Below are 23,908 nucleotides of genomic sequence, written 5' to 3' on the forward strand. Positions count from 1 at the left end.
GTGCTGGGAGTGTGTGCAGTGTAGAGTGTGTGCAGTGAGTGCTGGGAGTGTGTGCAGTATAGTGTTTGCAGTGTGTGCAGTGTGTGCAGTGTAGAGTGTGTGCAGTGTAGAGTGTGTGCAGTTTAGAGTGTGTGCAGTGTGAGCAGTGTAGAGTGTGTGCAGTGAGTGCTGGGAGTGTGTGCAGTGTGTGTGCAGTGTGCAACAAAAAAAAAACGGGAGCCACGTGAAAACCGCGTTGTAACAGGGGAGTAATCCCTGTTCAAGTAAAGTGCCTTTAATCTAGCAGTGTGGGGGTTAACTGCTGGTAGTCAATTAATAAACACCACCTGCCTGATCTAGTTTGCTTACAAAAGCCTGTCTGTTGAGACAGGAAGTGACTCCTTAGCTCACTTGTGAGCTGACCTTTGGAGACACCACATGTCTTGAGCTCTGCCAGAAGACACAGCAGAGCTGATTTCAAGACACAGGGAAAACTTCTAAACCTGGATGCTGATATTTTCTGTGCACGCACGTGTGCGGTTCCAGGACAGCAGAGAAGCTTACTCTACAGCAAGAAACAGATAAGACTTTCATAATTAAGAGACTGCTTATATCTGCTTATTTCATGCTATGTGTTTGGGGCTGGGAGAAATGCTTAACTAACGGAGATGTGAATTAATTGCATAGGATTTCACTAGAAATACTCCCAAGTGAATAGAAGCTTTGTTCCCCCCCCCCCTGTGTTTGGATGATTTCCTGATGAAAAGGAAAAGGCACAATAAAGCCTTATTATAATTTCACCTTATAAAAGCCTCCAATTGTGTACCTCTGTGAACGTCCGTCTACACGCGTTATAACCGATTTCGCGGTAAAACGGGGCGCACTATAATGGGGTTTACCTGTATATATATATATATATATATATATATAATTTTACATATATCTTTATTAATGTATGTAAAATATAAGTTTGATTAAGCAACCTACAAAGATATGGGAAAGGATATGCATGTAGCTATTTAAAACATCCGATCTGCAATTGACAACATCACTGCCAAATTAAAAACAAAGCCAAATGAAAATAAAAACACATCTCATAAGAGAATAAAGCAAGCACCTATCCAAAGCAGTAAAGACTAAATTGGTATAAAACTTACTATAGAACTATCTGTACATGAAGCAAATAATATTTACATCATGTACACAATTGCAATCAATGCTCCAGAACAAATACACGCTTGAAAGTAAACATTCTATATAAACAAAGCATGTCGACAATAATAAATTAACACACAATTAATGCCATCCGAAATACATTACAAGCAAATCTAAACAAAAATCCCTATTGAAGATTGCTAGACAAACACAAAACCAGTGCAAAAACAAATTAATTCCTAAGTAACACGATCATAAACAATCTAAATGCATCAAATAAGTCACATTAAACCATTAAGGCAGGGTCCCAACATATACCCATGCAATCATAATCATCTGAAATGAAAGAAGTAATTCTACATTACACTGCACACACAAAATAGTAAGCAAACAGGGAAAAGACTTGTAGAAGACATGAAAAAATGCAATAAACATTTGAAAAACAACCCTTTAATAAACATGTATGTATATAGCTCAAGAGGGATATATATACATACATGGGCATGAATAGAACATTAAAAAAATAAATCCGACTTGTGAGAAAAAAACAAAAAAACAACATTACAACTTAAATAAAATACATTTCTTGACTTTACTTACCATTAGATGACCAATGACCGACGTGAGGGAAAACCGCTATGTCTGCAACACATCCAAAGACAGGAACCAGCAACCCATAAAATAATAAACCTTTGTAATCCAATGTGGTGTCTTCTTTCTTGTCTTAATAATCCATACCGTCTTGTGGTCTTCTTTTCGGGGTCTTCTTCACCGTCTGCGGGGTCTTCGGAGTCTTCTGGCTTCTTCTTCTGTGACACAGGTTCATCTTCTTCAGAGGGGATGTCCTCTCCCCACGGCGTCAAGCTGGAAAATGAGACGACATAGGCTTTTATAGGCCTATGACGTCACATTTTGCATCAAATGGTTCTCCCGGTCCTGGTTGGTCCGTGAAAAGCATCTGATTTTGGATATGGCTAACACAAATGATGACGTCATTTAAAGGAAATGAAGCCAGCCAATCAGAATGGCTGTGCTTCATTTCCCTTTAACATGACGTCAACAAAAAAAACTGTGCCCCGTCACATGGGACTACAGCCAATGAGATCGTGGAAACTAAATCAACGATCTCATTGGCTGTAGGTCCATGTGATGGCGCCATGTTGGTTTTGTTGACGTCATGTTAAAGGGAAAATGAAGCACAGCCATTCTGATTGGCTGGCTTAATTTCCTTTAAATGACGTCATCATTTGTGTTAGCCATATCCAAAATCTCATGCTTTTCACGGACCAATCAGGACCGTGAGAACCATTTGATGCAAAATGTGATGTCATAGGCCTATAAAAGCCTATGTCGTCTCATCACAGAAGAAGAAGCCAGAAGACCCCGAAGACCCCACAGACGGTGAAGAAGACCCCGAAAAGAAGACCACAGACGGTATGGATTATAAAGACAAGAAAGAAGACACCACATTGGATTACAAAGGTTTATTATTTTATGGGTTGCTGGTTCCTGTCTTTGGATGTGTTGCAGACATAGCGGTTTTCCCTCAAGTCGGTCATTGGTCATCTAATGGTAAGTAAAGTCAAGAAATGTATTTTATTTAAGTTGTAATGTTGTTTTTTTGATTTTTTCTCACCAGTCGGATTTATTTTTTTAATGTTCTATTCATGCCCATGTATGTATATATATCCCTCTTGAGCTACATACATACATGTTTATTAAAGGGTTGTTTTTCAAATGTTTATTGCATTTTTTCATGTCTTCTACAAGTCTTTTCCCTGTTTGCTTACTATTTTGTGTGTGCAGTGTAATGTAGAATTACTTCTTTCATTTCAGATGATTATGATTGCATGGGTATATGTTGGGGCCCTGCCTTAATGGTTTAATGTGGTTTATTTGGTGCATTTAGATTGTTTATGATCCTGTTACTTATGAATAAATTTGTTTTTGCACTGGTTTTGTGTTTGTCTAGCAATCTTCAATAGAGATTTTTGTTTAGATTTGCTTGTAATGTATTTCGGATGGCATTAATTGTGTGTTAATTTATTATTGTCGACTTGCTTTGTTTATATAGAATGTTTACTTTCAAGCGTGTATGTGTTTTGGAGCATTGATTGCAATTGTGTACATGATGTAAATATTATTTGCTTCATGTACAGATAGTTCAATAGTAAGTTTTATACCAATTTAAATACTCTTTACTGCTTTGGATAGGTGCTTGCTTTATTCTCTTATGAGATGTGTTTTTATTTTCATTTGGCTTTGTTTTTAATTTGGCAGTGATGTTGTCAATTGCAGATCGGATGTTTTAAATAGCTACATGCATATCCTTTCCCCTTTCTTTGTAGGTTGCTTGCTTAATCAAACTTATATTTTACATACATTTATAAAGTTATGTAAAATAATATATATATATATATGTAAAATAATATATATATATATATATATATATATATATATATATATATATATATATATATATATATATATATATATATATATTGTGGTTAGCAGGGATGGGTGCAGTGTGTGATCGCCCCCACAGTGGTTGTTTATGGGTTGCGGGTGGGTCGCTTGCGGGCTTAACCCCTTCATGACCGTTGCTGTATTAACCACTATGGTAATGAAGGGGTTAAGTTGACCAGCAACACCCCCGGAAACCATAAACACCCCCCAAATTCCAAATACCCCCTTAATCCACTGCCGCTCCCCACAGAAAGCATGGTAATGGATGGTTAACCCCTTCATTGCCTTAGCGGTTGGCCGCTAAGGTAATGAATTGGGCTGTTAATGCATTATTCCTGCTTCGGATGCATGGGGAGGGGCTTCGGTGCTGATATTCCTGGGTATCAGCTCTGGAGCCCCCCTGCATCAATCCGAGGCAGGAAAAGGGCCAGATTTTTTTTTTATGTCACCTATCGCCGCTCAGCAGCCGCTTTTTGCCAACTTCTGTTGGCGGAGCGATTTGGAGAAAATCTCTCCATTTTATAGCCCCGATCAGCGACGAGATGCTGATTAGGGCTACTAGAATACGGCAGATTTTAAAAGTGGCGAGATATGGCTTCTCGCCACCCGCGCGGCGAGTTTTTTAAGAACACATACAAAACTGGCGGGTTTTACTCAGCTCGTCAGTTTTCCGCCATGTTCTGAATTGCTGTAGTCAAATTTGGCAAATTACTGGCGATATTAGCCTTCTCGCTGCTCTCTGCATAGGCCTCTAAGTCTCTCAATACCCCTTAGATTGTAAACTTTCCAGGGCAGAGATTTCCTTTCCTATTGTCTGATTTTGTTTGTTGCACATGCCGTATTATAATTCCTTGAAGTGTATTGTCTCCTTTTAAAAGTTCTCAGTACAGTCTGTGTGCTATATAAATAAAGATATGCATACATACAGTACATAATGTCACAAACGTTTATTTTTCTTTCAACCCCATTCATTCTTTTTCCTGTCTCTTCGGGATTTACCAGCATTAGACATGGGTGAAAAGGTCAAAATTCAGTCTGTAAATTCCTTTTTTGACAAAATTTGATTCGCTGAAGAATATTCAAATGGGAAGATGGTGTACACACATTCAAGTGAATGTATGCAAATTCACCAGTGGCCACAATTTGCACATTAAGTGCACCCTCACAGACTCTCTCCCTCTTTCCTTTAATTGAGATTCCTTTTTCTTCCCAATTAGATGTCTTGTACAATTACTCAAGTGTTGCTGTGAAAAGCTTTGATGATACAGTATGGTGTCTCCCTGTAACACACCCTTGTTAATCTTTATCTTGCTCTTATATTCATGCAATCCACTGTAATGGTTGATGTGGCATTCTTGTAAATGCTCCTTATAATATAATTATTAGTATTGTTTATTTGTTCATTTGTTCATATTCCACAATGCGGTACAATGGGGGTACATAATTATGTAAATGACATAAACAGAACGACATACAAAATAAGGACAAACAATATACTGCATATGTAGGCTTCGTTAACCACTTTCTCTTATTAATGTCTTTAAAACTTTGGAGGTGTAGACAGAATCAAATATGTGGTAGATCTACTCCACCATTTCTTCCATTTTATGTACCTAAAATGTGTCCGCTGTTGAGCTCAATTAGGCCTTCCTCTTTTCTTCTTACTTTACTAAAGCAAACAATATCCCCTTTAATCTTTCCAAACTCATTTTCAGTTTTTGCACTACTGCTTTACTGGAGAGAGTGTGGCAGTTTTAAATAGCTAGATTAAGGAATGAAAGCTTTTGTTTAACCTCCGGAGGTTTCCTTGCACCCTCTTTCTTCATGCCTTGCTGCCATATCCAGGGAAAATCTGGCCTCCAGAGATTGAAGGCCCTTGATTTTTGGTTTCTTGCCATGTTGACCTAAATTGATGTTGGCAAGTACTTTTCCCAATTTAACCAGGTATATTATTCAAGCTTTGAATACATAGTTGAACCTACCAACATATTTACCACTCTGCATCTTCTTGCCTCTTTCTGCCACTTTGGTGCAGTGAGATAATATATATATATGGATCATTGCTGTGATCCAAAATAACAGCAAAGCACAATAGTAGAAAAAATAATAAATGTATTGAGTCCAGCAATCAAACATTAAGGGGCCTATGCTAGTAGCCTTCACAAACCAACTTGCTGGTCCTGTTCCGCCACCTGTTTTTACAGCGTTGTTATCACGGCATTCATAAAGCCTTGAATACCTGCGATAGCATAATGCCAAAAACTGGCGAGGAGCAGCGATGTGATGTCTGCCTCTCTCTAAAGGGCTCATCTGGTGATCTGCAGCGATGTAGCCCAGCTGCAGAGAGCTGCATAGAGAGAGCTGCCTCTCCCTGCACATATTCCACCAGTGATTGCAGGCTTTTAATACAAATTTAAATACTAATGTACGTGAGCAGGGGGTCTCTGCAGCAGAACCCCTTGGATTTCAGGTCCGGGGACCCCTACTTCACGAGGATACAGGCCCCGTTATGGGTTGTCGGTATCTTCTATGCATTTAAATGTCTTGCGTCATGTGAACGTGGGATTTAAATGCATAGGAGATACCGGCACCCAATAACGGGGCCTGTATCTCAGGAAGCAGGGGGTCCCCGGACCTGAAATCAATGCGGTTCTGGTCCGGAGACAAACTGCTCACGCACAGTAGTATTAAAGTTGTTATTAAAATAGCTTTATTACCTTAGCGGCTATCCCCTAAGGCAATGAAGGGGTTCAACCTCAATAGCCTGTTTATTGAGGGTGAAGGGGGTGGATGAAGGGGGTAGTAGCCCCAAGGTGGGTGGTTAGGCATGCCAGGAAGGTTATGGGAGGAGTTAACCCTTTCACTACCATAGTGGTGGGAACCACTATGGTAATGAAGGGGGTTACCAGTCCTGCTACTCCCCCCCCCAACCCCCAGTAGGCCTAAAGACCCACCATTGAGGCAACTACCCCCTTCACCCAATCCCTCTACCCCAATAAAGAAAAATAAAAACAACAACCCTACTACCCACCTCCTCTACCCCCAACAACCCCCCTCCCCCCAACACATTCATTACAGACAGCATAAAGTAAATAAAACTTTCTACTTACCCCTGCCATCATGAAGGGTGTCCTCATCACCATACTGGAAGGTCCATGTCCTCCGTTGGTAAAAAGGAAAACGAGCGCAAAAAAATACTGTGAATATAACTTAGGATACTTATAGTCCCGAATGAGGATATAACAGAAGTTGATGGGTGCAGCAAGGGATAATAGGTGGGTTCTTCATAAAACAGAGTGTAATTCTATGTGTGATCGGTATAGGTAAAGGTGGTAATGCACTCACATTTAGTAGGATAAAACATACATCTCGGTTAATCAGTTTAACCAGACTGTTGTTGAACGTCTGATGTCAGGACACTTCTTATGGTATATATAATCTCTGATGACAGGATACTCCAGATATCTCCCAGGCTCACAGGCAACAGGATATTATGGGGATATAGAGAGGTAGACACACATAGTGTAATACTGTATATGTAGATATATTCTATAACTATATATTATATCCAGGAAATAAGGTAATGTAGTTGCCTGTAAATACATTTTTCATGCATCTTATTCATGCCAGGGGCATCCCGTGCTGATATTAATGTGTATCAGCTCAGGAGACCACCGGCATCAATCCGATGCAGGAAAAATGCATTTTTTTCCCTAAGTCCCTCTCTCGCCGCTGCCTCTGAATCTTCTTGGCAGCTTCACACCAACTTTTTCTGGCAAGAGGAATTTGGGAGTAAATCGCCATTCTAGAGTATCGATAAGCCTTGATAACCTTATCGAGGCTACTATAAATGCACGAGTTTCAAAACTTCCTGATAAGTGGCTTATCGCCGCTCACTTGGCGATGTGTTTATGACGGCAGCAAAAATGTACGATTTAGCCCACTTATCGAGGCTTTCTGAATCACTGTAGGCATTTTTGGCCGACAACAACTAAAAAGCCTTTGTATGTGAGTTATGAAGGCTACAAGCATAGGCTCCTGAGCCAGATGGCAAACTAATGACTTTCCCAAAGTGCTGACAATTTATAATAAACTATCAAAGAAGCATATGTAATAATGTTTGTCAAGCAAATTTTATGCACATACTAACAGAAAGAAGGATTTAAAAAGTTTAAAGCGCAACAATAAACACTATTTGGGGTACAGATAAATTGACACCATACAGTAGACGTCAAAACGACTTTTATTATGATGCTCTTTCTTGTACGGTTTTGCTTTCCTGGAGTTTAAAATCTAATAATGTAATTGTATATTATTATTTATTGAATACAAGCTGCACTGTCAGATTGAATACTTTAGGTACCGCTAAATAACGTTTTTGTTTTTTTATGGTAGCTTTTCATTGTTGTGGGGAATGAAAAGGTTAATAGCTTCTGGGAAGCAAATGTTTTTCCGGACAACATGCTTGATATGGATTCTACTGTAAACCAGAGGATACTTTTTATTACACAAAAATACAAGGAAGGAAGATTTAGAAAAACCTATTCTCCTTGCCTATCAAAACCACAACTAAATGAGGTAGGTACTTTTTTAAGTAATTCAATTGAAAATGCACATGATCTTGTCCCCTCAAATAACTCAACATCTCAATTTAACACAGCTTATTACCGAGTTTCCATAGGATTCAATTACTCTGTAGATTCCTAAAATCTTCATATTCCACTATAGGGAGCAATGAAGCCCACTGTTTCCATATAGCAGTGACAAATATAGAAAATCGATTATCACATTTTTTTTTTACAGGTAAACTATTTACTATTACTCTACAGTTCACTAAAATAATTGTGTTTTAGCCCTGGCACCTATTTACTGTACTAATCAAACATATTCTCTCTCGGAATAATGTCCACTAGCAAAGTGAACATATCATTTAAATCGGCATTGATGCATTATACATAACTTTGAGGTATACATAGTATGTATACCATGTGAACCTCCACAAACTGAAACCTGTTACTAACTATTTTGTTTTTAAATATACTTTATGCCAATTGAAAAAGAACACAAACCACACCGGAGGTAAATATAAAATTATATTGACAATAATAAAAAGATCTAGACACTTACAAAGAGATGATATGTGGTGAGAAAGTTACTGCTTGCTACTCGCCAGGCCAGCTGGATGTCCAGATTAGTGCGACGCTGAGCAACCACTAAAAGTCTAGTAAAAATAATTCTACATGTGGCAGCACTAGAGATGGGCAAATGTTTTGGAGGATTTCGATCCGTTGTGGATCGGTTGTTTCCTTTGGTCCGTGGATTTCAGCGTATAAGTCTCAAAAATGTTGATTTGCCATTGTAGATTTTAAGAATCCAATCAGAAGATTTTGCTGAATCCACAGATTCGATTCTTAAACTCTGTCAGCGGATTGTAGCCAATGGCGGTTTGGGTAACAATCCGTCCTCGGTTTTTACATGGCGGAATGGATTTTGAATGACAAATTTGGAAAAATCCGAGAAACGGATTTGGACTGGTTCGCTCATCTCTAGACAGCACCCCGTATACAAATTACTAATAGGAGGCTCTCAGAATGTGCTCAGATCCAGTAATCTGGTTTTAATTAACTTTTGGGTTTGGGGATGCAGGTTTGAGGATTTTGGCCCCTATTTACTAGCAGTGCTCACTCTAGCAGCAGCAAATACCTTACTGAATGACCAGAAAGGGTCTAACAGTAGGTTAAAGGTCTTCTGACACCTGAAGGTGTTTTATGTAACAGTACAACAAAGTAAGTAAATATTGCCATTTATCTTAATGTTAAGTAATATTGTAGGTTTTTCCACAGTTCATGGAATGTGGACCATTATATTCTAAAGTCCCCAAAATTTCCATGTTAATTCCAAATATAATTTTTTTGCCTGCTAAAGTATGGTAAAGCCTTAAATTAGAGGTGGTTAATTACACATTTTGTGTGATTGACACGTCAGGAAAATTATTATCACATATTTAATTAAAATATTGTGATATCCAGGACATACCCAAATTGTTTGAAAATCTAGAGCAAAGACGTGAGAGTTAAATTATCTTTGTATTATTAGTTTTACTGACATATTGGTCTGCAATGCGTTGATCTGCAATATATTTATGGCCCCATTTGGAGCAAATGAGTTAAATGTGATTACATTGGGAGAAAAGCACTATTTGAAATAAAGTTATTATTAGTACAGTATTAGTATTATTTGTTTGCATTTATTAACTGAAGTGTTATCATTGTGTCAGAGGCATGAGTGTTTTCTACCTTAAAAGTTTCATATACAGTACTTACACAATTTATAATGACAATATAATTTATTAGCTTACTCACTTTTCTTTATTCTTCTAGGCTTTATGTGCTGCAGTAATTACACCTGATGTGTTGGAAACTATGATATTAGTGTTTAGTGGGGCTGACATCATGTGCACGACAGAGGATCTGATTTACAGCACCCCTTACCTTTTAGCAAAAATGGCTGGACAGTGTTTGCAAATGGAGTTCTTGCATCACAATAGGTTCTCAGGTATAGTGATATAAAATATACAATAATTTTACTTTTAGAATATACATTGTGTGCTTTAAGGAAAACTTCCTTTTTAGGCTTTTGAATGACACTAGTTTTTACTACTGTTTAAAAAAAATGCTGAAATGTAAAATGTGCCGAACATTGAATACTTACAGTATTTTTCCACATTGCCATGAAATTGTTTAAATGTCCGGTTTATTTATTTTTCTCTGACCTTAACAAACATGATTGTTATTTCATGAAGATTCTGATTTGGTCATAGATGCAAAGTTGTGATATATAATGTTTTTTCTGGGAAGAACATTTGTTGGAATGCTTTTAATCTTAAATCAAATAAATGTTTGCTGACTGGCAATTTTAATTGAACCACATAAATGATCGGAAATAAATTGCCGTTATGAATTCATTGCTTTTATTTAGATAAAAATGTGCTTTTCAAATGTATAGTTTTATCATTTCATTTTTAGTATATTCTGTACTAATTTTCTGTGTTTTTGTGATAGATTATAAATGTCATGATTATCACACAGAGATTGGGACCAGTCCAAATTCATTTTATTGTGGATTTTTATATAAAGCTTCTTCAAGCTCTTCTAAGCTGTCCACCAATAAGAAATTACAAGAAGGTACTTTCATTTCTATTATTTTTCTATCAATCATATATACAGAATCTGCAGAATCAATAAGTCTGTTTCCTGTTCTTGTGTTTTGCTTTATTAATTTCTTTTTAAGGTAGGTCTAAATTTTTCTTAAACATATTCTAATTTATTTTTATTTCTCTTGTTATTTCCATCTGACTGATTTGCCCAGTAAAGAAAACGTTATTTTAAAATTAAAGCATTTAATGTGAGTGACTCTGGATCACAAATCAAACTTCAGGCCCTGAAGCTTCCTTCTGCCAACAAATCAACACTTCCTGCTAAAATAACTATCTGCTGAGATTTAAAACGAACAAATTAGATTTGCATGAAAAGGTTTGAAAAGGCTGGTTCATTCTTCATGAGGATCAATTATCTTCTTTTAGGAAGAAAGTTGATATTTGTGAACACAATTTAATTGAATATTTTTTCTAAACTATAATACTGTATGTACTGTAATACAATATGTACAGCATAACAGGTTTTCATTAAACATATACAGTACAGGCATACCCCGGTTTAAGGACACTCACTTTAAGTACACTCGCGAGTAAGGACATATCGCCCAATAGGCAAACAGCAGCTCGCGCATGCGCCTGTCAGCACGTCCTGAACAGCAATACCAGCTCCCTACCTGTACCGAAGCTGTGCGCAAGCGGGGAGAGTATAGAGCCTGTTACACATGTGTTATTTACATCAGTTATGCACGTATATGACGATTGCAGTACAGTACATGCATCAATAAGTGGGAAAAAGGTAGTGCTTCACTTTAAGTACAGCAGCGGCAGCTCTTATTCGAGCAAATGCCGCTGGCTGAATGAGGCTGGGAAGCGGGTAGCCGCGGCGCGTGGCGGCGCACTGTGACGTCACGGTCACAAGTGCGCCCGGCTTCCCCGTCTTCCCCGGCTTCCCCAGGCTTCCCCGACACCCCTGGAGTTCAAATCTAGGTAAGCGGGGGTGCGGGGAAGCAGAGGGGCAGAGTAGAAGCCGGGTTCGGGGTGTCTTTGGGGGGGTAATTGCGCGCGATGTGGAGGGGGGGTGCGTGGGGGAAACGCGGCGGCGCGCGTTTCTGACTGGCGGCAGCTGGGGTAGATCCCGGCATGCCGCCGGCATTTACTAGAATAAAAGATGTCGCTACTGTACATTTTCGCTTTACATACATGCTCCGGTCCCATTGCGTACGTTAATGTGGGGTATGCCTGTACTTCAAATGTCTCCAATGTGAGGCATAAAGGTCATTTGAAGATAGAAGCATTAGGTATTTTGTGACTTCAGATGTAGCAGACATTATTACCCCACTAGCGCCACAAATAACAAGTTAAATAATGCATGTGTTATCTCGTAAACCAGGGATGCAAAAAATATCACCCGCACAACCGCTCCATCCGGTTTCCCACAGGTAGGGCCCTCCTCTCTCCACACCTCGCTACTGGGCCCTACCTGTGGTGCAGGTTTTTACCAGGTATGGGGCATTATGCGTCGTCTGTGGTAGCAGCAGCAGAAGCGAAGGGAGCTCACACAGGTGACCTAACACAGAAGCTAGGCCCCATTGGAAATCAGGCCCAACATCTGCAATCACTGCCTGGGTGGGTTCCCTCCATCGCCTCTGCTGAGCACCATGACCCGCACCACAGGTAGGACACCAGTGGCAGAGGGTGCAATAAGTCTGCGACATCTGTACTTCATTGTTTACTTAAACATGTGAAAGATACAGTATACAATGTTCAGAGCCATTAAGCAAGTGATTACACATATGGTCTAATGACAGTTTATATTTATTCTATAAGTTACTGGCAAATAACTCACTTTACGAAGGGAAAACATTTACCTAATGCAATTGTTTCGCTACTTAAAAAAAAATATGTCCAACATCCTTTTTATATCTTTTTGTTCACAAAAAATATTACTACACCAGTATGGGTTGTATATAACACCCAAGAGCATTAATGATTTAAATTTGCTAGTCCAGTTTTTGTAAGTTCTGTATTTCCTTTTCAATTATAGACATGAAGAAATGGTGGTGTACCTTAGAAGACAGTTTCCTCCACTATTATGAAAGTGAAAGTTCTTCTACCCCTAATGGCGTGATTGACTTAAGTGAAGGAACATGTCTGGTTGTTCATCCATCTGATTCTGCCTTGAATTTTGGGTAAGTTTAGGTGAACAATAAAATTACAACATAGGAACAATTATTGTATATTTCACAAATGTTGCTCTTGCAAAAATAACCACTGAGCAAAATCACCGCTTCTTACTTCGCATATATTATTACATTTTCTCCAATCCTGTTACACTGCTTGGATATATTTTATTGACTCCAGCTACTTATGTTGGACTAAGTGAGATATTTAATGAAAAAAACAGATTCTCATGATCTACATGAAATATATATTCTTGTTAATATAATATTTTACTATATTAAATAGGCATAAAAAAGTATTTGTAATACAGTAACTAGCAATTCATAGTGGTGAAAAATTAAGTGTAAATAGCGCTCGTGCAAACAATATACAGTGATTACAATATAAATCTGTGATACAGAGTTGGTAAGGTAGTCCTTGAGCTGCCTGAAAGGTTGATCTGGTATCTCCCAACCAGATATGAAGTCTGTGTGGATAAACCTCCTATGGCGCTGAGGAAAGAATGGACGTGGATTCTTGTGCAAAAGTTCTTTTCTTGAGCTGAAAACCTCAGAAAGGGAAGACAAAAAAAAGGCAAAAAAAGGCAAAATATCTTCCTTAAGCACAAGCGCTTGGAAGTTTTACACTTCTAATCTGATTGATCAACTGTTTTATTAATTGTTTCATATTCATTGTTATACAAATTGTTTTATTAAATAAATGCTCTCATTTTATATACTATAGCATGTCCCTGGGTAATACACTATTGCAGTGTTTTTTGCCTTTTTTTGTCTTCCCTTTCTGAGGTTTTCAGCTCAAGAAAAGAACTTTTGCACAAGAATCCACGTCCAACTAGCAATTCATCATTACACAGCCAGTAACCAACACTTGACCTGTATTAAATTATTTAAAAAGTATTGAAATCATAATAAATATTTATATTTGACAGTATAACAGGTCACCTCATTAACCCTGCTCTCAAAGAACCCCAATCCCCCTGTTTTATATAATTCCTAATATTTCGAGGCACCCTACTTTCAGAGTATCAATAACTATGAGAATAGGCCACATTGGTGCAGTATAGTTTGTTTCATGCAAAAATTACCTCAGTTCTACATGCCTGTAGGTAATTAATGTAATCAAGCTAATGAAACATACTGTACTGCAGGTGGATTGGTGTCTCCTAAATAGAACAAAAAAAAAATGGTTGTCCAGAATGTACCCAGAAGTTTACATGTCTGTAGTATACTAAAAAGGGTAATTCAAGTCTTTATAGGAGAATTCCAAGGATGATGTCCTGCTGTTGTGCATTTGTTGTGTTAACATCTTGCAACTCGGTTATACAGTACTGTATATGTCTCTTATGTATCATTCTGCCTGTTGTATTATCTATACCTACAGTACAGGTCATAAATAATATCTACATTTGAATGTACAGATACAGTCAGCTTTATTAAGCAGTTTTCCTGAAGGAAATTGCAAGTGAAACTCAGCCTACTGCGGTCAGATCACGGCATCCCCAAGACCAGACTAATTGCCCCTAAGGATTAACACATTGATGGGTCGCTGCTTCTGAACTCGACTCCAACTGTATTAATCCTACTGGGCTGCCACCAGTCTTGAAGAGCTGCGCAGTGAGAGCAGAACAGGTGATCGCAATGTTTTTACAGGGTCCCAAGACCTAAAATTAATGTGGTTCAGCTCCGGAGACCCCCTGCTTCAATACTTTGCCATTAAAATAATAATGAAATTAGCTTCATTATCTTAGGGTCTAGCTGCTAAGGTAATGAAGGGCTTTAAACAGAAGTAACCAGTTTGTTGGAGGTAGAGGGGGTAGTTCCCCAGGGTGGGTGGCTAGGCCTCCTGGGAAGGTTGCGGGAGGGGTTAATTCCTTAATTACCTTTGGGTTAACCCCTCCCATTAGCCACCAAGGAGGCCTAACCACACCGAGGCAACCACCCCCTTCACCCACCAAATGCCTATCAGCCAAATATGGTTACTAGCGCTCTTTTGCCCATTCAAATATACAATAAACTACAAATTAAATTAATACATGTTTAACTTACCCCTGCCAGGATGAAGGCCATCCTCTTCCTCCTCATCATCATTGAATAAAGAAAGAGCCGATGCCCAACCATTAAAACAGCAGTAACACCTTCATTACCTCAGCGGTTACTATGGCTAAGGTAATTACAGGGTTACTGGTGTTTTAATGTGGTGGGTGAAGGATATAATGTAGTTTCCCCAGGATGGGTGGTTAGGCCTCCCAGGAGGATTGCAGAGGTGTTAACTCCTTTATTACCTTAGTGGTTATTACAGCTAAGGTAATTAAGGGGTTAATTCCTCCCGCTAAGGTTATAACCATTAAGGTAATTAGTGGGTTACTGGTGTTTTAATGGTAGGGCATCATCCCTTTCTTTATTCAATGACGGGGAGGATGAAGAAGACATGGAGGAGGAGGGTCTTCATCCTGGCACGGTAAGTTAAACATTAATTAATGTATTTTATTTTACTGTATGTTTGAATGGGCAAAAGCACTAGTAGCCATTTTTGACAACTAGGTCATGTGCTTATTTCTGTGGGTGTGGGGAGTTCATGGGATGGGTGAAGGGGGCAGTTACCCCTGGGTAGGTGGTAAGGCCTCCCGGGTGGGTAGCGGGAGGGATTAACCCCTTAATTAACTTAGTGGTTGCTACTGCTAAGGTAATGAAGGGATTAATCCCTACAGCAACCTTCCCGGGAGGCCTAACCACCCGCCCTGGGGCAACTACTTCACTCACCCCCTCTACCCCTAAAAAAACAGGTTACAGCTAGTTACTAAGGTAATGAAGATACTTTAATTATTATTTTAATTACATGGTATTGAAGAAGGGTGTCTCCGGAGCTGAACTACATTCATTTCAGGCCAGGTGACCACCTGCTTCCTGAATTACAAGCCCCGGTATGTGGTGTCAGTATCTGCTGCATGTTTAAATGTTTCGGTCATGTGGGCCCGTAACTCTAGAACCAGCAGGCCCCCGAAGCTGAAATTAATGCAGTTCAGTTCTGGAGACCCCCTGCTTCAATATTATGTAATTAAAATAAAAGCAGAGCAATCGCCTGTTAGAGATACTCAGAAAGAGGGACTGTTTCTCACTGCCCAGCTCTTCCAGACTGGTGCAGTCCTGTAGGATTAACACAGTGGCAGTCCCATTAAGATCCAGGGACACCTGCTGTGTTAATCCTGATGGGAAATCCCCCCCCTGGTCTGTACTTGGCTGTGATCAGTCTGCACGTGGTCTGTGGTTCACCTGCTCAAGTACAGGGCAGGGCGAAATAGGTCTGACTGCATCTGTAACACTTTGGCTTAGATGGTAAGTGTATGAAAAAAACAATATCATTTTATACCTACAGTATAATGCAAAGATTATTTTATTAAACCAAGGAGAGTAAGGAGTAGAATCTACATAAATACAGACTGATCAATGGAACCAGAAATTCAAGTAGGACCAGCCTGAAGACTTTTATCTTGAAGGTAGACATAACTACACTGGATACTGGAGCAAAGATGGAGACTGATAGCAGAAAAGGAACCTAGAATCTACAGCAAGGAGCAGGGTCCAATGTATCACAAAGGAAAAAGACCAGACATCATGAGGCAAGATTTTAGCAACAGAGCAACACCACAAAAAAGTTACTGTTGGTATTTCTCAGAAGCTAAAACAGCAGCAAGTTATGTAAGAATCTACGCCCTCCACTTAATCGGCAGCTATTCAAAGTGCTCCGGAGGCACAATGCCACTTTCTCTGACTGCTATCCAAAGTTCTAAAGAGCAGGGCTTCTGACACCTGGAGATTAATCCTGTAACATGGCATGAGCAGGAAAAGGTGGAAGAGTAGTAAGATGGAAGCACAATTCTCTTCAAAGGAAAATTACATGTAGCCCTCTTTCCCCTTGACTCATGAGACTACCGTTACTGCCTTTACTTGTTGGCTCACAGAAGGCATACGCCTCCACCTCTAGGAGCCTGGGGTGGTATAATAATTGCCTCATGCAGCGCCTCCACCTGCCAGGTATCCCAGCGTAGTGGGAGGAGCCCCTCACAGGAACCAATTGTAATAGTAAACGCACACAATGTATAATAACAACCTTTACTGACAGAACATATAATATAACACCACTACACAGTATAGTGAACACCCAGCCCAGTACCACCAGTGAGTGTCCCAAAGTACATTGGGTGCTAGGCACCAATACCCTGATGTTCCTTTCCCAATATCCAGGCCCACTCAAAAGTGTAAGGAGTAGCGCTACCCCGTGAGCTGTTGGTGCACTTTGTTGAGGTTCCTGCCGAGTACTCCAGTACTCGGTGCGGCCTACTTAGCAATGAGGATCCTTCTGATCCAGCGACGTGGTCCTCCATGATGGCGTATGCCTTTGCGTTGGGTGGACTCTGGTAGGAGGGTCTCACCTTTAAATGTCTCTGATAACACCGTAGTGGTCTGGTCACAGACAAAAGGCCGCGATCACCATACAGCGTCTTCCTTGTGTCCCTGACACTACAGTAAAATGGGGAAGTGTCCCTATCTAAGGGGCCTTACCTGAAGCAGCCACAAGCTACACCTGATTGGTTTAGAGTGGTTCCCACGGTGAGAAGAAATGCCGGTGCACAACAATACAAAAGTAGAATGGGATGACCAAAAAATAAAGTGTTTATTGAAGCTTGGCAAACATATGAAATGGTTACCACAGCGGACACTCTAAAATGTTTCACACGCAAACTGCTTTATCTTTGATAATAATCTTTGATAAACACTTTGCGTGTGAAACGCGTTAGAGTTTCCGATCTGGTACCATTTCATATGTTTGCCAAGCTTCAATAAACACTTTATTTTTGTCCTGAATCCTGGCAGCCCTATTGGTTGAACCTCACCGTGTGACTGCAGACTCCTGGGACATTTTGGGAATTAATGGCCGCCGGGGTGTCTGAACTCCTCTGCGCATGCGCGACTGCTTCTGCGCATGTGTGGCAATTACAAGATGGCGGCACCTTGTAAGAGGTGCTCCCGCAGAGCTCCAGCGACCCGGTCACCCTAGTGGCATACTCTCCTCCTCCCACAGCCGCCCTGCATCTTGCCACCCCCAACAGAGTAAATTTCTGGTGTATAAAAGCCACAACACTAAAATGCAATTGAATGCACTCACCTGCACTCACGTCTTAAGGCAGTACGGTTGGAAGCAATCTCGCGCCATGACATGGGTATTCCGAGGTATACACCACGTGATTTGATAAAATAATGGCCGCTACATCTGTATATGCAGCAAAAATGTGCATTTTCTCTTTATATACAACCATCTATCATATATTGTATGTAACACCTCTATCCCCCCAAGGACGATCTGCTGGTATACAGAGTGTTAGTGGTGTGGTGGTGCATACCTGTTGGTTCTCAGGAGGTCTCTTCAGCTGTAGTAGGGAGTGAGACAACAGGACAGGCTTTCAGTTCTCTTGTGCAGCACCTCCATCCTGCAGGGCTCCTGCCAAAGACAGGGGTTCTCCCCACAAGCACTCCTCCAATAACCTAGTCCCAGACCATGGACGGTACAACTTGTTTATTGAAACCAGCATACAGCATATACACTCCATCTTCCCTGAACTAGGCCCCAGAGGCTTGAGGTCCCTGAGAGTAGTCCTTTACCCCATACCCCCTGATGGGGCAATGTAGAATCATGTCTTCTCCCCAAGGAGCAGGTTGCACTGGGTCAACCCCCAAATGTGGGTATGGAGCCATCGTATATACCTGGGTAGGATTTATTAACCCTGCTCCAAGACTGGGCAGTTTTAGAGGAATGACAGGAATCACACCATACTCATGTGACCCATTTAGTATCCTCCCCCAGACATGATGCTCCCAATTGCCATTACGCCTGCCACAAACTAACACGCCAGTGATTGAACTCACATGCTGGCCCATGCGAAAGGAATTTAACCCCAGCACTGCCTGCTTCTTACCAGGACTTATATTGTTAGTGTCAGAGAGCTTATAGTCAGCACCCATGGCTACATGTATATCTACAATAATTGTTTAACACTTTTCCATGATATTAAAGTTTCTTTTCAAAAACTATTTTCTCTACATTCTCTATATGTGTTGTGTTATAGATTGCTATATATCCATGATGCTGGCACACGATAAAAAGCAGTAAATATACTGGATAATTTGTATGCACGTACCCTAAACATTTTACATTTACTGTAGCATAGGTGCTGTTTCTATTTCTGTTTCTGCTAAGCATACACAAAATCAAATAGGGATACTAGTCCAAGTACCAGGTAAACATTGAAGTACAGTAGAGATTGAAAACTCATGCAACAAAACTGTATTGTGGTTTCAAACATACATTTTGGTCCCTGTTTGACGCTCTACTATTACAAGAAAATAAAACACTCCTATTTATTTCATTCAAGCCTGTCTTAAATTAAATGAACTGGAGTCTTTTATTTTCTGGTATTAGTGAAACAGCGAACAATGAACATATAGCACACAAAGTAAAGTGGGGTCCCTAAGGGGAGGACTCTTATGCCACTATCCTTTGACCCCATTCTCAAGATTCACAATAGGCAGACATTCATCCTGGCCCTTGACAGCAGATCAATTTTAAACAGCAAGCAAGAAACAGTCACCTTGTTATTCTTTGGATCAGGCATCAGATGCATGTGAATGTCTAGAAGTTCACTTTGCAAATCTCTTTCTACAGTAAGTCTCTCAAGAATTAGCATATTCGCAAAAGGGTTTGTGAAGTTTGTATGCAAAGATGTTAACCATTTCCCATAGAGCTCACAAATGGGAATATAAGCATATATATGTGCTGCTAGAACTAGTTTAACATCCATTTTTGTTTTGCATTTCACGAGGAATTAGATGTTTCTCTATTTGCACTGTAAATGGTGGAATAATCCCTGTCAATTGTGTATTGTGTAAAAGTAGCCAAGGGCCCCCGCTATGCCTGCCGGGGGAAGAGGTAGAAGGTGCACCTGCACATTCAGCGGATTTGAGGCCTGCTCTCCTGGATCTTCTACCTCCCTTTCACGGTGTAAAATAAGTCTAACCATCATTATCCAGTCCAAAGCTGATTGCTGAAGACTTGAGAAAACTGTATAATCACTGTACTTCATATAGTACACTTCCTCGCCTGTTATCTTGATGTTATAGATCTGATTAGAGACAGATAGACAGTCACTCTGGGGATAATTGATGCACAGCAAGGAAATTACAAGCATTATCTGCCTGCAAACAGTAAATTCCAATTCCCATCCACAGACAGCACATCACAGAAACACTCACACTAACTGAAACGCAATAGGCTAATGGAATATTTTTTTTCTCTGTTTACTATTTATAGTATTTTCCGTAAAGAATTTCAAGAACATTTCTGAAGAGGGCACTTTTCTCACCATCACTTATAGTGCATAATTAGTTGCCGAAGCTTAGAAAATGTTTGCAAATGTTGCCTTCATGAAAGTTTCACGAGCAGTGAAAGTCTATAATGTGCCTCTTTTCTAAACCATGAGGTAGCATGCTGTCACTTAATTAATGAAATAGCTGTACATTTTGCTCACTGGTGCTCAAAATGCTTTAAAATGATCAATAAGGATGTTTCAGTTTTTCAAAATATTTGTTTGGTTGTTCTGGCTATGTGCCCCTTAATACAAAAGGGGCGATTCACTAAGCAGTGAGCTTTTGTGCCCGATTGGGAAATTTGTAATCCCAAGATAAAAAATGAAGCCAGACACGGGATTCACTAAGAAGTGAAGCGCAATTAGTTAGGTGCGGGCAAAAATATGCCCGATCGCGCAAGCTGTTTTCTTTTCCCCCTGCTATCGTGCCTAAAATTCTAAACCGCGATAGCTGATAGAGAAAAAAAAACAGCCTGTAAGAGCTGCATGGAAACGCTGCGTCTCCATACACGGCTCTTACAAGCGATCGTGCATTAAGAATATTCATTTTAAGGTATCCTTAAAAAACAATCACAAACAAGATCCAATGCATTCAAAACAATTGAAAACTAAAAACAATTAAAGAAGTAAACCAAACAAAATTACCACCAATCAATTAATCCAATCCCAAAGAAAGACCAGAATAAACAATTAAAACACCAAAACAAAACCATGAATAATTAAAATAAATATCTAAATAAACGGCATCGTTCAAAATCAAAAGTTAAAAAATAATCCAACATTAAAAAGCAAACACCAATCAAAAGCCAAAAATAAACTATTTAAAACACCATTAAAAAAATCCTGAACATTACATGAATATGCAATTTAAATTTAAAATCAAAGAAGCAATATACATTGGAAATACATACCAGCAAGCATTTGCCAAAACAACCATTGGTTCTTACTGTATGTGCGTACATATGTATGTATGTACTGTATGTATGGCCCTAAAAGGCTATAAATACATTTGGAATGAATGTGTAAAAAAAAAATGCAATCACAAAACAAATGCAATAAAAATAACCTGTTAATGAAAAATAACATACCTTAGCATAGAGGTAGGAGGAGCGACTAATATTGCTACCCCATCCCACTAGCCAATAGCAACAAGGGCTCAACTCTTGGCTGACATCAAAGGAGGGGGCATTCCAAGCAGGCTCGGTATGCCCCGTGGGCGTGACATACGAATTGACCAATGGGAAACGCACTGACATTCTGCCGCTTCCCCCAGTCAACCCATTGCCATCTACTGGGTAGGCTCGACGGAGTCTGGAAAACTAGAGGGTCCTCCCCGCAGGGGGTCTCTGTTCTCTGGACCCCGTCCACTTAGCACACCAACACCTCTCAGCATCCCGTCTCCTCTTTGAACTATGTACTCTATGCAGACTTGGTGACACCTTAAGCAGATGCACTGGCTGATTGCCTAGGGTCTTATAATAAATGTATATAACACAGAAAACATATTTTAATACATGGAGACTTTGGGGGGACTCCTGACTGTAAGGGAAATAGGACTGAGATATCAGGGCTCGAAAACCAGGAGTCTGGGAGACACTGGGCAGCCTCAGTGTAATTCCATCCGCATACCGGCAAATCATGCCTACTCGCCGGGTAGAATTAAGGTACTACTTGTAGCTCTAGCCTCTGAACTCTGGGAAACAAAATAATTGTATTGTTACCCAAATATCACACCAAAAACCTACTCACAGAAAGTTTAATGAGTCTGGGGTAAATGGAACATGGAAAGTGAAAAGGCATGGGACACTTTAACTTTTCATGTAATGATAATAGTGCTTATAGTGCTAGGAAGCTACAAGGGACCCACAGGGCCCAAGGGTAACTGGAGGGCTTAATCTTTATTATATAGCCTGGTTACCCTTGCCCATTACAGTACTTACCCTTGCCGCGATCAAGACTGTCCTCCACATACTCAGGGGCACTATCAGATAAATCCAATAAAGGGCAGATGCCCAACCATAAAAAAAACACAGAAACAATCCTAGACCAATCAATAGATGGCCAATAAAAAAAGATAACATAACATAAAAAAGAATGCCTGCCCAATGGCACAAAAATAAACAAAAACTGTTAAACAGGTCAAATAGATCCATCCCTGCTGATTGTTCCTCAACTTTACCCAAAGCAATGGATCCTCCATTGATTGAAGAACAGTCTCTGATGAGTAGTTCTTCTTTCTTCTTCTTTTCTTGATTTCTTTTCTTCTTGCAGATATTGACTCATCTTTCACTTCCAATCAAATGGGACGTGACAGGCCTTATTTAAGGCCTGTGACATCACATTTGACAGTCACATGGTACATCCACCAATTCTATTGGTCCATGTGCCATGCTCACAGCCTCAACCAGTCTAACTTCTTTAAAAACTAAAGTTGTCTCACATTTTAACCTGGCCTGTAACTGCTACATACATCTATAATATATATTTTCTCTAACTGTGCATGCTATGTCTTGTATATAATGTATACCCTGTTCACTTATGTAACTGTATTTGTAACCATTTATTATTTGTCATCTTAACTCTATGCCCAGGACATACTTGAAAACGAGAGGTAACTCTCAATGTATTACTTCCTGGTAAAACATTTTATATATAAATAAGTGTGCATCCATCAAATTTGGCTGAGAATGACCGATTAACCAAACTTGATGGTATCACATGGTACTTCAAGCAAGCTGATTGTTTGTTGTACCATATTATTCCTTCCCTTTTTTGGGTGCTTTGAGAGCACCTTAAATGGAAGGAAACAAATGGTAAATGATTGGTTGGTATGCATCTTAAGTCCATCCCTTTAAGGTGACCTCAATGCACCTACAAAGGGAAGGAATAACCCGGTACACCTAACAATCAGCTTGCAGTGCCCTGTTGAGGGCATAGATAAACATAGTGACAATCAATGGTTTAAATAGATAATGTTTTTTTTATTGTATTGTAATTTGTATTTTATTGAAATGTAATGTATATTTGAATGGGGAAAAGTGCTATTAGCCATATTTGTCTAATAAGGCTATTGCCCATTTCTGTGTGTAGCTTTAGTAGTAGAGGGGGTGGGAACAGGTAGTAGTTGCCCTGGGGTGGGTGGTTAGGCCTCCCGGGACAATAGCGGGAGGGGTTACCCCCTTCATTACCATAGTGGTAGTACCAGTAAAGGTAATAAAAGGATTAACCCATTCCACAACCCTCCATGGAGGACTCGCCCAACCCTGGGGCAACTACAACCTTCACCCACCCCCTCCATCCCCAACAAACTGGGTACTGGTGGTTAACCACTTCATTACTTTAGCGGTTAGCAACTAGAGTAATGAAGCTCAGTTTTAATTTTATTTTTACCACATAGAATTAAAGCATGACTTTAAGGTCTGGGTACCACCTGCTCTCCAATGTATAGGCTGCAGTATGGGGTGCCGGTGTCTCCTACAAGTTTAAATGGCTTTGTCATGAGACATGGGACCCGATACGGAGGCATGTACTTCCTGAAATAGGGGGCCCCTGGG

The 23,908-nt window shown here is 39.9% G+C and overlaps 1 protein-coding gene across 2 annotated transcripts in view; it reads left to right on the forward strand.

The window, feature by feature from the left end:
• ARAP2 (ArfGAP with RhoGAP domain, ankyrin repeat and PH domain 2) overlaps window positions 1-23,908 on the forward strand; it is a 406,381-nt gene that overhangs the window by 163,673 nt on the left and 218,800 nt on the right. For both annotated transcript variants that reach the window (XM_075568062.1, XM_075568070.1), the window contains exons 13-16: window positions 7,996-8,178; window positions 9,981-10,155; window positions 10,662-10,784; window positions 12,801-12,945. In XM_075568062.1, the coding sequence (XP_075424177.1) occupies window positions 7,996-8,178; window positions 9,981-10,155; window positions 10,662-10,784; window positions 12,801-12,945 (626 nt within the window). The remainder of the gene's footprint in view (window positions 1-7,995; window positions 8,179-9,980; window positions 10,156-10,661; window positions 10,785-12,800; window positions 12,946-23,908) is intronic.

This window comes from Ascaphus truei, chromosome 1 (genome assembly GCF_040206685.1).
Source record: "Ascaphus truei isolate aAscTru1 chromosome 1, aAscTru1.hap1, whole genome shotgun sequence".
Taxonomy (NCBI): domain Eukaryota; kingdom Metazoa; phylum Chordata; class Amphibia; order Anura; family Ascaphidae; genus Ascaphus; species Ascaphus truei.